This window comes from Rhinoderma darwinii, chromosome 3 (genome assembly GCF_050947455.1).
Source record: "Rhinoderma darwinii isolate aRhiDar2 chromosome 3, aRhiDar2.hap1, whole genome shotgun sequence".
In the NCBI taxonomy this organism is placed as follows: Eukaryota; Metazoa; Chordata; class Amphibia; order Anura; family Rhinodermatidae; genus Rhinoderma; species Rhinoderma darwinii.
In genome coordinates, this window is record NC_134689.1 from 309,853,852 (window position 1) to 309,868,807 (window position 14,956).

Below are 14,956 nucleotides of genomic sequence, written 5' to 3' on the forward strand. Positions count from 1 at the left end.
CTGGTAATACTCACCTCTTCACATTACCGGCTTGTTCATTATCTCCGGGCACTGCTATACTGGGAGCAAAAAGAGGTGAACACATAGAGGGGTCTGGTCTAGCTCTGATTATTTAAGGGGTTAGGTCTGTGGTCTAAAATCCATTTAGGGGTCTGGTCTGGGTTCTGGTATAATTTAGGGTTCTGGTCTGGAGTCTAAATTAATTTAGGGGTCTGGTCTGATATCTAAATTAATTAAGGAGTCTAGTCTGGGTTCTAAATTAATTTTTGGATCTGGCATGGAGTCTGAATATTTAGGGGTCTCGTCTGGGGTCTGAAGTAATTATAGGTCTGGTCTGGGTTCTGAAGTAACTTAGGGGTCTGAACTGGAGTCTAAAGAAACCTAGTGGTCTGGTTTGGGGTCTGAAGTAACTCAGGGGTCTGGTCTGGGATCTGAAGTCATTCAGGGCTCTGGTCTGGGTTCTAAATTAATTTAGTGGTCTGAAGCAATTTTGGGCTCTGGTCTTGGGTCTCAATTTAGGGGTCTGGCCTGAGGTTTGAATTTATTTAGGGGTTTGGTGTTTGAATTTATTTATAAACTGTGTCTGAATTTGTGTTGCTATGAAAGGTGGGGATGGGCTATAGAAGCGAGGGACCAAAGACGTCTGGACAGCAAACTCTGCAGTTGTTTGGAGAAGTCATCTTAGTGGTCTTGGCCAGGTAGAGCAGAAAAGGAAAGTGAACGACTCCAATGAGAGAAGACGTTAACTGTGAGTCACTGGATTTAATAATTGTTTATTCTGCCTGTTCAGTACTGTCTTCTTTTGTTTTCAGGTGTTTCTGTGTTCCATTTTTATTTTTTCTTCCTGTGTTAATGGTATGGCTTGCATATTCAAGGGAGCAGCAAGGGGTGTGACCACACAAAGCAAAATTCGCTGTGGCTTGCATTGTGTGCTGCTTATTTCTGCATCTCTAGATTTGCATCCTGAATCCACCCCTGCACCCATCTGTCACCTCCTTTTTTATATACATTCAGTAGGGGGTAGATGGAAGGGATTATGACTGCAAAAATCGGTGTACACAAGTTTTGTTTGTAGTCTATAACCATGAAATAGGTCTGAATGGGACCTGGAGACACAAATTGGTAGAAGATATTTAATTTCCAAAATTGCTCATTTTTATTTTAGAAGCATTGAATTAATACAAATGGTTGCAAAGGTGTATATATCCTTTAACACTCAAGTTGTCCTCCCTTTATTTTATCTAAATGGGTGTTTTGTTTTATTTTTCTTTGTATTTTTTGAATATGTAAATAATCATTTCTATCAAAAACGGTTTAATTAAATATGACCAGATCTGCTGTTAGGGGAGTACAGGTGGTACTCAGTCAGAGGCCCTGGCAAAAAAGGGTTAATCTCTACTGCCACCCACTCGTTACCCATCAATTGCTGCATGGAAGCTACAAATTTTTGCTTAGACGATAAAAAAGCTGTATTTGTTAGGCAATGATTAGCAAACCTGGTTCCCAAATTGTATACTTCATTTTCATTACTGTAAATGTAAAGGCCCCAATTAATATCTACCATAAGACCATTTTATTATCCTTTATTTGAAAATTTGTGGGCCTGTGTTTTTGAAAAGAAGTATAAAACAAAAACTGCACCAAATTGTGGTGCAGTTTTTTTGTGTGTAATGTCCGCTGCGGAAAGCTGCTGAGCATTCAGCCGGCCAGCTAGCAGGTCGACCTCCTAAGATGACATTTTATCCCAGGAGACAGCTGCAGCCTGTGATTGGCTGCAGCGGCGGTCACATGGGATGAAGCTTTCATCCCTGGAGGTTGGCTCTCTGACATCATCCAGGCCAGCCTCCTGGGATGACGTTTAATCCCATTTGTCATCCCAGCAGGCCGCCCTGGAGGAAGAAACAGACTTCTGAGTAAGTATAAGTTTTGTTTTTTTTCTGAGTTGAATTTTTTTGCGGCAGAATCACTGCTATTCCGCTGCAATAAACGCAACAACTGCTATTTGTTGTGGGTTTTAACTCCCCATTGAATTGAATGGGGAAAACCCGCAACAAATAAGCAGCATTTACGCAGATACAATTGACATGCTGCGGAATAAAACTGCACTGAATGTCAATTTCTGAGCGGTTTTTCCGCTTATTATTTACGCAGCATGTGGATGAGATTTGTTCTATCTCATCCTCTTTGCTGCTACTGTATTATGCTGCGGATTTTCCACAGCTAATTCCATTGTGGAAAATCCACAGTATTTACGCAATGCGTGAAATGATCCTAAACCCCGAACACAGCCCCTTGAAAAATTGTCTTGCATGAAACTGGTCCTTGGTTAAAAAATGGTTGGGGACTGCTGCCATAGGGTACAAGTTGAAGATACACAAACATGATAGGGCGTTCAGGCATTCTGACAATTTGCCTATATTGGTCCATCATATTTATGATGGCAGCCCTACATATTGCAATTTCCTAAAATTTTACCCCTCACAATATTATTTTACTTTGAACAAATGTCTTATAAAACAAACAAAGAATACTTTCATTGAAGGAGAATGGTGCACACAAGTTGAGGGTAAGTTGGCTCAGGTTGGAGTGAGGGTTGGGTTGTGACCAAGTTGATCTTATCTGGAAAGCTGACAATAAATTCTGGCTTACACTGCCGGATTTCTGCACATAACAAGCACCGATCGACGATACAACAATAACAGTCGGCACCCTTTTACACAAGTCGATGTGTTACAGTATGGGGACAACTGTTTGCATTATGGTCGGTAGCACATCCCCTCTTTACATGGCGAGATGTGCTGCCGACAATGATGATTTTATAGGCCGCATAAACTATGTGATCATCCGTTGAACAAGAGTTTGCTTGTTTGTCAGCTGATTGCTGCCCTGTTTACACTAGCCAATAATCGGAAATTGAGCGTTGGTAAGAACACTCATTCGGCCCATTACTGAGCTGCGTAAATGGGCCTTAACTTATATAAAAGTTATTACCCTGTTTTATTATATTTATTTTATCTATTTATTTGTCCTGGTTAATTGACAGTATTTTTTCCAGTAAAAGGTGAAATATGTAGGTTGGGCAAAAATTGATAGTAGCACATCCGAGCAGAGGAAACAGAACCACGCCAGTATTGATCATGCCACATGAATATATCTCAGTGATGCTGACATTTTCCAGTGAGAATACAAGCCATATTCACCAGACTCCTAATTGTTATATGTGTCTTTAGCTTCGCATAATTCATCAAGAAAACAGGTGCTAAAAGAAAAATCCTTACATCTCAAAAAATAAATATATCTCTATTTCTCTAACAAACAGTGGATGTCACGCAAGGTTTTAATCAAGCGTCGCATGTCTGCAGAAATGTAATCAGAACAAAATGTTTAATTAGTGTAAGTGTTTTCAAGCAGCGACAGAATTAAAAACTTAAAACCCTATCTACATTAGCTTTAAATAATTTAGGAGAAATTTACAGTAGGTGACAAAGTTACTAACTTTTTCTTGGTACAGTTTGTTTAATTCAGTATATGAAAGTAGACATTCCTCACAATTTAATGACAGAAGGATAGGTGTGGACTTGGCTGGGGTTACATGGTACATTTAGTTGCGTGTAGCCCCATTGGTATTGGTAGAAGTGCCTACATGTGTATATTACCCCAAAGAACTTCAGAGCATATATTCCGGAGGTGTTTGTGTCATGGGACAGACAGACACTATATGCTGGTGAACTTTTTATCAGGTCTTCTATCTAGCTTTGAAAATACCATTTGAAAGCCATCAGAAGTCGCTATTGAGATTACTCCAGGGGGGACACATCCTGGGGAATCCTCGCAAATAGTCCATAATCCCGTGAGGGGCATTTTAAGATTAATGTTTGCAAAATTCCTGCAGCCCCCTAGGATCAGTAAGTGTCCTGGCAATCAGGCCCCATCAATCGCAAAGTAATGGCATATCCTAGCAAAGTGGCATCAATTATGTGATGGGAATATACCTTTATTATTAAGGCTATGGTCACACAGGGCGGATACGCTGCATAAAAGCACACAGCATATCCGCCCTTGTTGACGCAGGGAATTCCGGACGAAAAACCGCACCAAATTGTGTGGCGGGAAAATTCTCATGTGTGGAGGGAAAATTCTGCACCACAGCCTAATTTCCGCACAGTTATTATCTGCAACATCTGAGCTAAGTTTCCTAAAAATGTATAGAAAGAAATGTAAAAAACGGCTGCTGCAGAATTCCACTGCGGACTGTCCGCAGCGGAACTCAACAGCAATTCCGCCATGTCTGAACGTGGACTTAGGGTGTGTTCACACGGCTTATTTTCAGCTGTTTTTCGGGCCGAAAACACCCTGAAAAAGCGGCTGAAAAATGGAAGCGAAACGCCTCCAAACATCTACCCATTGATTTCAATGGGGTGTTTTTTAACGCGGCCGTTTGAAAAAACAGCGCGTAAAAAAATGCCCCGTAAAAAGAAGTACATGTCACTTCTTGAGCCGTTTTTGGAGCCGTTTTTCATTGTGTCAATAGAAAAACAGCTCCAAAAACGGCAGAGAACAAACGCATCAAAAAACGTTTGATGCTTAAGAAATAGCTGAAAATCAGAGGCTGTTTTCCCTTGAAAACAACTCCGTATTTTACAATCGTTTTTGTGAATGCGTGTGAACATGCACTGAGGGAACTGAAAATACGCTTTAATAGACTTTGATTTTTGCTAGTGTGTAAGCACTATTGTTTAATATTTTAACAGAGCTTTAAGATCTAGGTTCTTAATAAAAGAAAAGTTTTTTCTATAATGTTTTATCTGCTAATCACAGAGTGCATTGATTTGAGTAGGGCACTTAGCTGTACTGTAGCTTTTCATACGAAAATACAAGCCTTTCCTACAAATAATCTGTGCTGAACCTCTACATGGATCATTACAAACTTTAAAACAAAAACGTTATAAAGTAACACTCAGAATAAATATAGAAAGAAATTATAACATTCCAATATGACCTGACAGCTGTTTGTAATTGTAACTTCAGACAAAATATAATATTTTTCACAGGCTTCTTTGTTTTCTATGGTAAAAGTTACATTAGAAACAGAAAGACCACAGTATATCATAACTTTCTAAAAGGACATATGGACATCATAGAGGGGGGTTCCATATTTGGGCCCACCTCTTAACTAGAACCGGCCCATTCAAATATTACAGGGGAACTGTATAGCCAGCTGCAGCTTCACGCCGGCAATAACAACTAGTCTTTGGGGGTATCAGAAGTCAGACCTGCAGTGATCAGCTGATAACTAGGATAACTTCATTATAAAAAGGGGTTGTCTTGATGACTCAAACTTTAAAAAAAAATAAAAAATCCTATGACTAATTTTATGGAAAACTTCATCACAGTACCACACTTAAAAATATGTTGTATATATGTACAGATGTAGCCAAGTTTAACTTGACTGATAACTTGCTGCAGCGTGATATCACACAACAAAAGCCATTGAAAGCCTTTGAAAAGTCAAGTTAAAGTTTCTTGCCTCTGTGTATTTAATGCATTAAAAGTCAAGATAATGATGGATAAATCTGTATATGCAGTGAGCCCCCAAGTGGAAGCAATAGCAAGTCACTATGACTATGTCAAAGCAAGCAGGGGAAGCCGTTCAGTAGTCGGCCTCTCCCACCACAAGCCCTATAGCAGTCGCAATGCCCTGCCTCTGTGGTAGGTGCCCCCTTGGCTATGTGCTTATGTTTCCCACAAATGTTTCTGTACCTCCATCTTACATCTCCAATCTGAGGCTGTGGTGACAGGCGCTGTCCTGTATCCATCATAGTTTGAGTATGGGAAGCATCAAATATTACAGCCGATTAGAGAAATTGTTCCTGTTTGTTTTTGCCAAGACTGGGCTCCAGGGCAGAGATGTTACTTGAAGTTTCAGAGTGCCAGAATACTCAGATGATGCAGATAAATGCAATTTTTTTGTGGCCAACAAGGAAATATTGACAGTGGAAATATGAAACTAATAACTCATAAAAGAGGCTGTTCTGAAGCATAGCTAATAAATAATGTAGCTAACGGCTGGGATATCATCAGCAGACTGCATTTATGTTCCTCGCACACTAGGTGGGGAGTGCCTGGATATTAACAGCTGTCCATATAGTCCTCTAGCTCTGGATGCTTGCAGAGATATAAAGATTAGAAAATAGGCAGCAGAAAATATAATATATTCCCTTTTTACACACAAATATATATTTACTCTCAGTGCCAACCAATGTGCAATAAATAGCAGAATGAAGCCGGGTAAAGGGAATCAACAAACTTTCATTTATTTCATTAAGAATGTATGAGAGCTTCTTATATTTCTCTCCATAGTCTTTATTTTTGCAATAAGTTTAATGCAAATTTCCAGGACTTAAAGATGTAGTCATCAAACCGGGACTAAGACAAGGCATAAGTATCAAAGAAAAACAGACCTTCTGCTGCTTTGGGGTCGAGGTCAGTCTTATCCCAGATCCCCACAACTCAGACACATCAACATTTAGGCTGGATTCACACGAGCACATTACGTCCGTAATGGACGGACGTATTTCGGGCGGAAGTCCCGGACCGAACACACTGCAGGGAGCCGGGCTCCTAGCATCATACTTATGTACGATGCTAGGAGTCCCTGCCTCTCCGTGGAACTACTGTCCGATACTGTAATCATGTTTTCAGTACGGGACAGTTGTCTGGCAGCGAGGCAGGGTCGTCTGTCCATTACGGACGTAATGTGCTCGTGTGAATCCAGCCTTACAAACAAGGGATGGACTACTGGCCCAAAGGACAGCCCATCCCTTTATTATAAAGTGATAAGGAAAGTGAGGCAGTGCTAGACCCTTTTATTCCAGAAGGGGTCCAGTAGTGACATGAACCATCACATGGATTTGGCCCTATTTATATTTTTGTGATGCAGCCATCTTTCTTCTATTCACACGCTTACATAAAAGGTATATAACTGAGTGTTTCTCTCTCTCTCTCTCTCCATATATATGGCTGAAAAATGTAAAAATTAGTAACCCCAGTAAAGTTTTACCGACAGTAGTTGCTTCATTAATGGCCATGGCCGGTGGGTACATGAAGCAGATGTCTTACCCATCCAATAGAATAATAGAAAAATTGTATGTGTATGAAAATTTCCTAAATAAAAAGTGGTATTAACCTTGTTACATGAGATGCAGTGGCACCCGATAGTCTTCACGGACCCATTCACTTTAGCGTGGGAATCAGGTCCAAATATTCGATCCAAGGAAAGATAGAACATGTTCTAATTTTCCTCGGATCACTGACAGGACTCGGTCAGCACACACAGTCGGGTTCATGAGGTGTTAATGTTAATTACAGTGTGTATTTCATTGCTGAGGTTACAATTGTCATACTATAAAGAAAATTGCAGTCATGTAGCGTCACTACATGACTGCTCCGTTCATTGTCTTCTGACTCCTGTATCTGCACATATGCTGAACTGTAAGCCATCTACTACAGAAGTCAAATACTAATATGCTTGTTATGTGCAGGTGCAAGCAGGAGCCAATGAATGAAGGAATATGATATAATATTGGTAAACAGGCTGGGGGTGTCTATTACATACATATCGTGTAGCTATTTTGTGATCATTAAAATTAATCAATAATAAAGTCAATTATACAATGATATGAAGGCTAGGTTCACACAACTTCTTGCTATTTTTTTTTTTTACTGTTAAATAACAGGATCTAGATGGATCCTGTTTTTTTTGCAATGGAAATCAATGGCAATAGTGATGTCAATGATGGACCAACGCCCTCTGTGGAGCACGGCATAGTGCCACTCTTGTCTCTGGCACTCTGCAGCTACTGCAATGCTCTGCACAATGCCTAGACGGGAGCAGAACTGTGCAGAGAAAGTGCTGAAGGGGCCTCAGTCCCTTTTTTCTGATAATCGGTAGGGGTGCCTGTGGTTGGACCTTCTCGATCAGCAAGCAATGTCATATCCTAAACATACAATATGCTGTAAAGATAATTACAAAACGTTTTAATACTACCGTAGCACACAGAATTCTGACGTTATGCACTTTATTTAGAAGCAAGACTTTCTATATGAATTTCTTTTGTATGGATAAGTAATGAATGACCTCTACGAGACCTCATCAAAGCGCCGCTCAAATGCCACCGTCTCATCTGTTTCAATTTGTCATATAATTGCACCCATGCATAAAATGAAAACACGACTACTTAAAAAAAAAATGTGTTAAAAAGAGGAACATTTCAAGTACTGCCCAGAGTACAATCACAGGATTTAACATTGCTGAATCTTTTTTGAATGTGATGCATCTGGGAAAGGAACACTTAAAATATGTCTTCCTCTGGCAGAAGATTCATATCATTATATAGCATCAATTATTGATGTTTATAAAGAACGAAATGCGGCTTATACGTGTTTAATTAATAGCCTAAATTCAAGACACAGAAATTGATGCAAGGCTGCTCGTGTTTCCAGAAGGTAATGCTGAAAGATCAAACTGTCTCCTACATAGGGATCAATTAAAGAGAGGAGCTGAATTTCTAATGGCTTCTCCACAGGAGAAACTATCATTGTTCAACTGGTGTCAGCCCAAAAGAAAATTCCCTTTGTAATTTATACTATGCTTCCTGCTGTATATTACCCGGAACTGTGTGGATACAAAGTGACAGTATGTTCTATTCCGTGTTCACAGAGATAACTCTGCTTAAAGTGGAAATAAATAAAGCAAATGCAATTCTATTTTATATGGATTAATAATCACTACAACCCTTCTTATTGGAACTTTTTTTTGTTAAATTGGTATATTCACAACTATTTTTCTAAAACAAAAATAAAGTACAGAATCCCCAACAAACCTCCAAAACAAGCCCCTTTGTTCTTCCACTTTATTACAATTGTTTTTGTCTTTATGAATTATTATTTTTGAACTTATTAAGAGGGAAGTAACTTGAAGTTCCTGGGCCCAAATGCGAAATCTGTCCCTTTTACCTACCATGTGTCATTTATACTACTGGTGTCTTAATATGGGGCAATGGTCCCCTAGCAGAGTTCCTCTGGCACCAAGATCCAGGTGAATCAGCTATTTGCTACACTTATTGATATTTACTAATCAAAATGCCGCAAAAAAGGGAGCACGAGAAGTGCACCAAATTTATTATGTCTTTTCATCTAGAAAAGTGGTGTGCCTAAGAGAAGTCATAAAATGCAGCAAATTTGTTGTGTGCAATTTTTTATTGCAGAATATTGGCATACATGTATTGCAACCATGACATAAAGAAGACAAATATGTTTAACATGCCCAGTTACATGGATGGCTCATTTTGATTAATTTGAGACAATTTGCAAATTTTTCGCCTTTCCCATAAATAAATGCATTCTAGAACAGCATTCCTTGACTATACTCTATCCAAATGTATACGGTATTACAGCTCTATGTTGTATGGAGAGATAATAGAACACCCAAAGATGTACATGGGGCTTGACTGTACCACAGTATGCCCCCACCACATGCCATATTAAATGACATAAACCGCAACATGCAGCATCCAAAGGTGCACCATACGATGCCACATGGAGGGGAACCCTGTATACTGCTGTAAAGTCTATTGCACGAGGTTCAACTTGGTGGATGGGGCCTAAATCACAGCAAGTCACCAATACTAGAAGCACTTCCCTCTCAGTCAATGTGTCTACAGTCTACTCTGCCCACATGAAATGCACACACTCTACATAGTTGATAAAATGCAGGGGCTGCTGAGTTTTTCATCACAGACTCTTTATGTCCATAATGCTGACTGTTGGTCTATAAGAAACAGTACATTCTCTATAGATGAAGGAATATTTTAAAATTCTATTCTCCATTGAATCCCTAAATTAAAAATGTGGATTATTTGCTGCAATTGTCAAAATGATTCTATACTCTAAAGTGGGTTTAAAAAAAAAAAAAATGTACAAGAAAAAAACTCTAGTGTCAACCTAGCCTAAAAATTATATCATAAGGCTGTAGGACAAATCAATACCTAGGACCATTGTATGTGGGAATATAACAATTCCAGAATACTTGTTTGGTGTCACATGTTCAATTATTGAAATTCTGGCAGTAGTGATACAATGGAATCAAGCATAGGCTAAAGTAAGGTCAGATTCTCACCACATAATAATTAGTAATTATCCCGACTTGTTTGTCTAACGGGGACAATATTCTAGACTCTCATTAAGCACATATTGCTAAAATAGTTTTTTTTGGGCATTCATTAAGCAGGTATATGTCAGTGTACTGTACCTTTGCCCTAGCTGTATTGAATAGAGCAGTCAACTACACTTTTCAGTACAATTGTGTATATATTGTCACTTTTGCTTGAATTTCGTTAAGGACTCCAGTTTCGTGTAAAACAATTTAAATACAATATCGCAATATGCTAGCAAAACCCTTGACAGACTGTAAATCACACCACAACCACTGGTGGCCATCCATAGACACATATAACATTGATATCTCCTGACACAAAATCATGTTTTTTATAAACAATATATGTTGAGATTAGAAAAAAGGTAAGGAAGGACATATCTGTAAAATACTTTTTTTTCCCAGGGTAGTAATTGTCAACAAGCATGTAACTGCATAGGCATATAGTTATATGGGTCTAGTGTATAAGTTTGGAGAGAATGTTTCAAGCAGTCACACCACATGTTATCCTGAACACAGTGCAAATCTAGTCTAAGGGCATGGCCCCACGTGGCGGTTTTCCTCCGCAGCTGTCCGCATCAATGCTGCACAGAATCTGCGTTGCAGATTCTGCGGCGGATCTGCCCAAAATGTGCAGTAAATTGATGCGGACTAGCTGCTGCGTACTGCGGTAAAAGTGCTTCCCTTCTCTCTATCAGTGCAGGATAGAGAGAAGGGACAGCACTTTCCCTAGTGAAAGTAAAAGAATTTCATACTTACCGGCCGTTGTCTTGGTGACGCGTCCCTCTTTCGGCATCCAGCCCGACCTCCCTGGATGACACGGCAGTCCATGTGACCGCTGCAGCCTGTGATTGGCTGCAGCCGTCACTTAGACTGAAACATCATCCTGGGAAGCCGGACTGGAGACAGAAGCAGGGAGTTCTCGGTAAGTATGAACTTCTATTTTTTTGACAGGTTGTTGTATATTGGGATCGGTAGTCACTGTCCAGGGTGCAGAAACAGTTACTGCCGATCGCTTAACTCTTTCAGCACCCTGGACAGTGACTATTTACTGACGTCTCCTAGCAACGCTCCCGTAATTACGGGAGCCCCATTGACTTCCTCAGTCTGGCTGTAGACCTAGAAATACATAGGTCCAGCCAGAATGAAGAAATGTCATGTCAAAAAAGCAAGACGCATCCGCAGCACACATAACATGTGCATGACATCTGCGGACTTCATTGCGGAATTTAGAATCTCCATTGAAGTCAATGGAGAACTTCCGCAATGGGTCCGCAACCAGTCCGCCACTGGTCCGCAACATCCATTGTATGCTGCGGACACCAAATTCCGCACCGCAGCCTATGCTCCGCAGCGGAATTTTCAGCCACGTCTAAACGAAGCCTACTAAATAGAAGTGGAAGGCAATGGAGAAACGGCTCCGCTGCGGATTAACGCTGCGGAGTGTCCGCAGCGGAATTCAAGAGCAATTCCGCCACGTGGGGCTTTGCCCTAAGAAGCTAAGGCTTTGTTCACATCATATTTGATTGGTAAAACGACGGACACCACACCAGAACCCAACTGGCCCAATTATAAGTCAAAGGGGCCCATCAGATCCCAGGGGTATCAGTCATATGATGGATCCTGCATGCAAATGTAAACATAGCCTAAGGGTTTTCCAGTCAGGTTGAAAAGATTGTCTAAGGCCTCATGCACACGACCGTAAAAACACCCGTTATTGCGGGTCGTAATTACGACCCGCAATAACGGGCCCATAGACTTCTGTTAGTCACGGGTACCTTCCCGTTTTCTCACGGGAAGGTGCCCATGCCGTTAAAAAAATAGAACATGTTCTATTTTTTCATTTTACGGGCCGTGCTGCTAAACTTTATAATGGCAGCACGGCTCGAAAAAGCGGCCAGCTGCCCGTGGCCGCCCGTGCTCGTAATTACGAGTCGTAATTACGAGCACGGTCGTGTGCATGAGGCCTTAAACTATGTAATGTGACCATTCCTAAACAAATAAATCACTCTGTAGATGATAAATTGCTTGTTTCTCTGATCTTTAAATAAGTAGATAGACTTTGATTTTTGTGTGCATCTTCTAGTCAGCAGATTTCTTCTAGTTAGCAGTGCAGAAAGGAAAATAGAGCCCTGACCGTTCATAATGAACATTAATCAGTAAAAGCTACATAATAACCATTTCTGTCACGTATTAAAACCTATATATTGTTGTAGGTACACTTTCAGAAAATCTTATGCCCACGCTGTGGAAAAAAACCGCTGCAAAAATGTTCATAAATTGACCTGCATGTCAATTTATGCTGCGTTTTCATTGCTTTTCTGTTGTGGGTTTTCCCCCATTGATTTCAATGGAGATGTAGATTCGCAACAAATAGCCAAAATGGCAATTGAGAGAAAAAAAAAGTATACTTACAACCTGGGCATTGTCATAATGACACTTTCTTCTGTTCTTCTTTTAGGCTGGCCTCCTGGGATGACGTCTCATCCCATGTAACTTCTGTAGCCAATCACAGGCTGCAGTGGCCACATGGACATCCCGGTAGGCCGGACTACACGACAACAGAGGGACGCAATAATATGCCTACGAATGGGGTGAGTATTAACACTTTATTTGTTTTTTTTTACTGCTGCTTTCCACAGCGGAAATTCCATCCAAGAAACTGCATTACAATGTGGTGCGGTTTTTGGGATGGAATGTGCTGCGGGTTCTAGATTGGATATGCTGCATAGTTTTACGCAGCGTGTCCGACCCGTGGGAACCCGCATAAAGATGCTATTAATGACTAAGAAACGATCTCATCTGCGAGTTAATCCTAGACTGTACATCTACCTGAAATGAGAGACAGGAGTGTGCAGCTCTACGGTAGAGCATGGCAACCCGAAAGTGGCCAGTGGCTGGCTGAGAATTGCATTGTGGCTAAATAGAAATTTGCGATTTGGCGCACCCTGTAGAAAAGGACTGCATATGGCTTCTGTGGGAATCTGGCGTTGAGTGAGTATTTTAGAATCCGATGCTGGCACCGGTGTTGACGGCTGTATTAAGGGCCACGTTGTAAAGGCGAGTCGGTATGATGTGCAAAGGGCATGAGCCCCGGTGTCTTCACAGTCAGCATAGTATAATGAAAAATCTGTTTTAAGTTTTGCCTGGATTAGATGCAAATCTATGTAAAATAAAGGTGATGATTTAAAAAAATAAAAACTAAAAAAATACGTAAAAAAAAAAAGGATAAGGAGGCTGACTAGATGAACTATTGGTAATTTTCTGCTCTCACTCTTGTATGTTAATATAAGGTACCAGTACATCAGCATCAACACTTCCTCACATAGTAGATATTATTTCATTATTCATTATAAAAATGTAGTTTAGCAATGCAATACAGAATGAAAGGAAAGCACACGTAAATCAATAAAGACACTTTCTGCTTACTTTCCATTGATGACACCATCTGGGTTAAGCATTGGAACAATCTTGAAAATGAACATTTCTCTGAGGATCTGTGCAAGGGGGTCACTGCTAGTGAGAAATTCCAATGTTCCTTTCATCACCCAACTGGCATTACTCTCACCTGGGTGTACCCGAGCCGTAAGAACCATAAACTGGCGACTACCTGTAACAAACACAATACAAATTTTAGACAAACGTTAAAATTTGCAATTTGAATCAAACAATTTAACACTGAGAAGTCAACCACCATTGTTCCTGTTAACAGAAAACAGCCATTAGGGTATGTTCACACGCACAATTAAAAACGGCTGAAAATTACGGAGCTGTTTTGAAGGAGAAACAGCCTGTGATTTTAAGTCGTTTTTGAAGTTGAAAACGTTCTTTTAGGCTTTTTTAGGCCATTTTAGGAGCTGTTTTTCAATTGACCCTTTGAAAAACAGCTACAAAAACAGCTCAAGGAGTGGTATGCTCCTTCTTTTTACAAGGCGTCTATTTACGCGCCATTTTTTAAAACAACAGCGTAAAAAAAAACACCCCATCTGAACTAGACGCTGGTTTTCAGATTGATTTCAATGGGAAGCTATTTGTCGGTATTTCACTATTGTTTATCAAGGCGTATTTCGAGACGTTTACGCCCCGAAATACGCCTGAAAACACTGCATGTGAACATAACCTTACAGTTAGGGTATGTTCACACGACAGTGCAAAAAACGTCTGAAAATACGGAGCTGTTTTCATGGGAAAACAGCCCCTGATTTTCAGAAGTTTTTTGAGCAACTCGTGTTTTTCGCTGTGTTTTTCGCTGCGTTTTCGCGGCGTTTTTTACAGCCGTTTTTGGAGCTGTTTTCAGTGGAGTCTATGGAGTCTTTTGACGAGGCTGTAATTTTACGAGCCGTCTTTTGACAGCGACGCGTAAAATGACAGGTCGTCGGCACAGTACATCGTAAAGCCCATTGAAAGTAATGGGCAGATGTTTGCCGACGTATTGGAGCCGTTTTTTCAGACGTAATTCGAGGCGTAAAACTCCTCAATTACGTCTGAAAATAGGTCGTGTGAACCCAGCCTAACAGTGCAACATAAAAACAGGCCTGATGGCCACATAAAATGAACACATTCACACTGTGGCCGGACTGACCAGGGGTAAAACACAGTACACAACAGAAAAGAGCACATTTTTAAAGGCACAGTGCAATATATGAAGAAAATGACTTCATGATGTGATCACTATAACATCGAGCGTGGCCCAGCAAGTCTTTGATCTCTTGTACTGTATGTTGGCCTTGCCTTGTATTAGCA

The 14,956-nt window shown here is 40.4% G+C and overlaps 1 protein-coding gene across 1 annotated transcript in view; it reads right to left on the reverse strand.

The window, feature by feature from the left end:
* The window catches only part of AGBL1 (AGBL carboxypeptidase 1), a 560,672-nt gene that overhangs the window by 348,349 nt on the left and 197,367 nt on the right, over positions 1 to 14,956 (reverse strand). Inside the window, exon 16 of the mRNA XM_075855278.1 lies at positions 13,643 to 13,823. Coding sequence (XP_075711393.1) covers positions 13,643 to 13,823 — 181 coding nt within the window. The remainder of the gene's footprint in view (positions 1 to 13,642; positions 13,824 to 14,956) is intronic.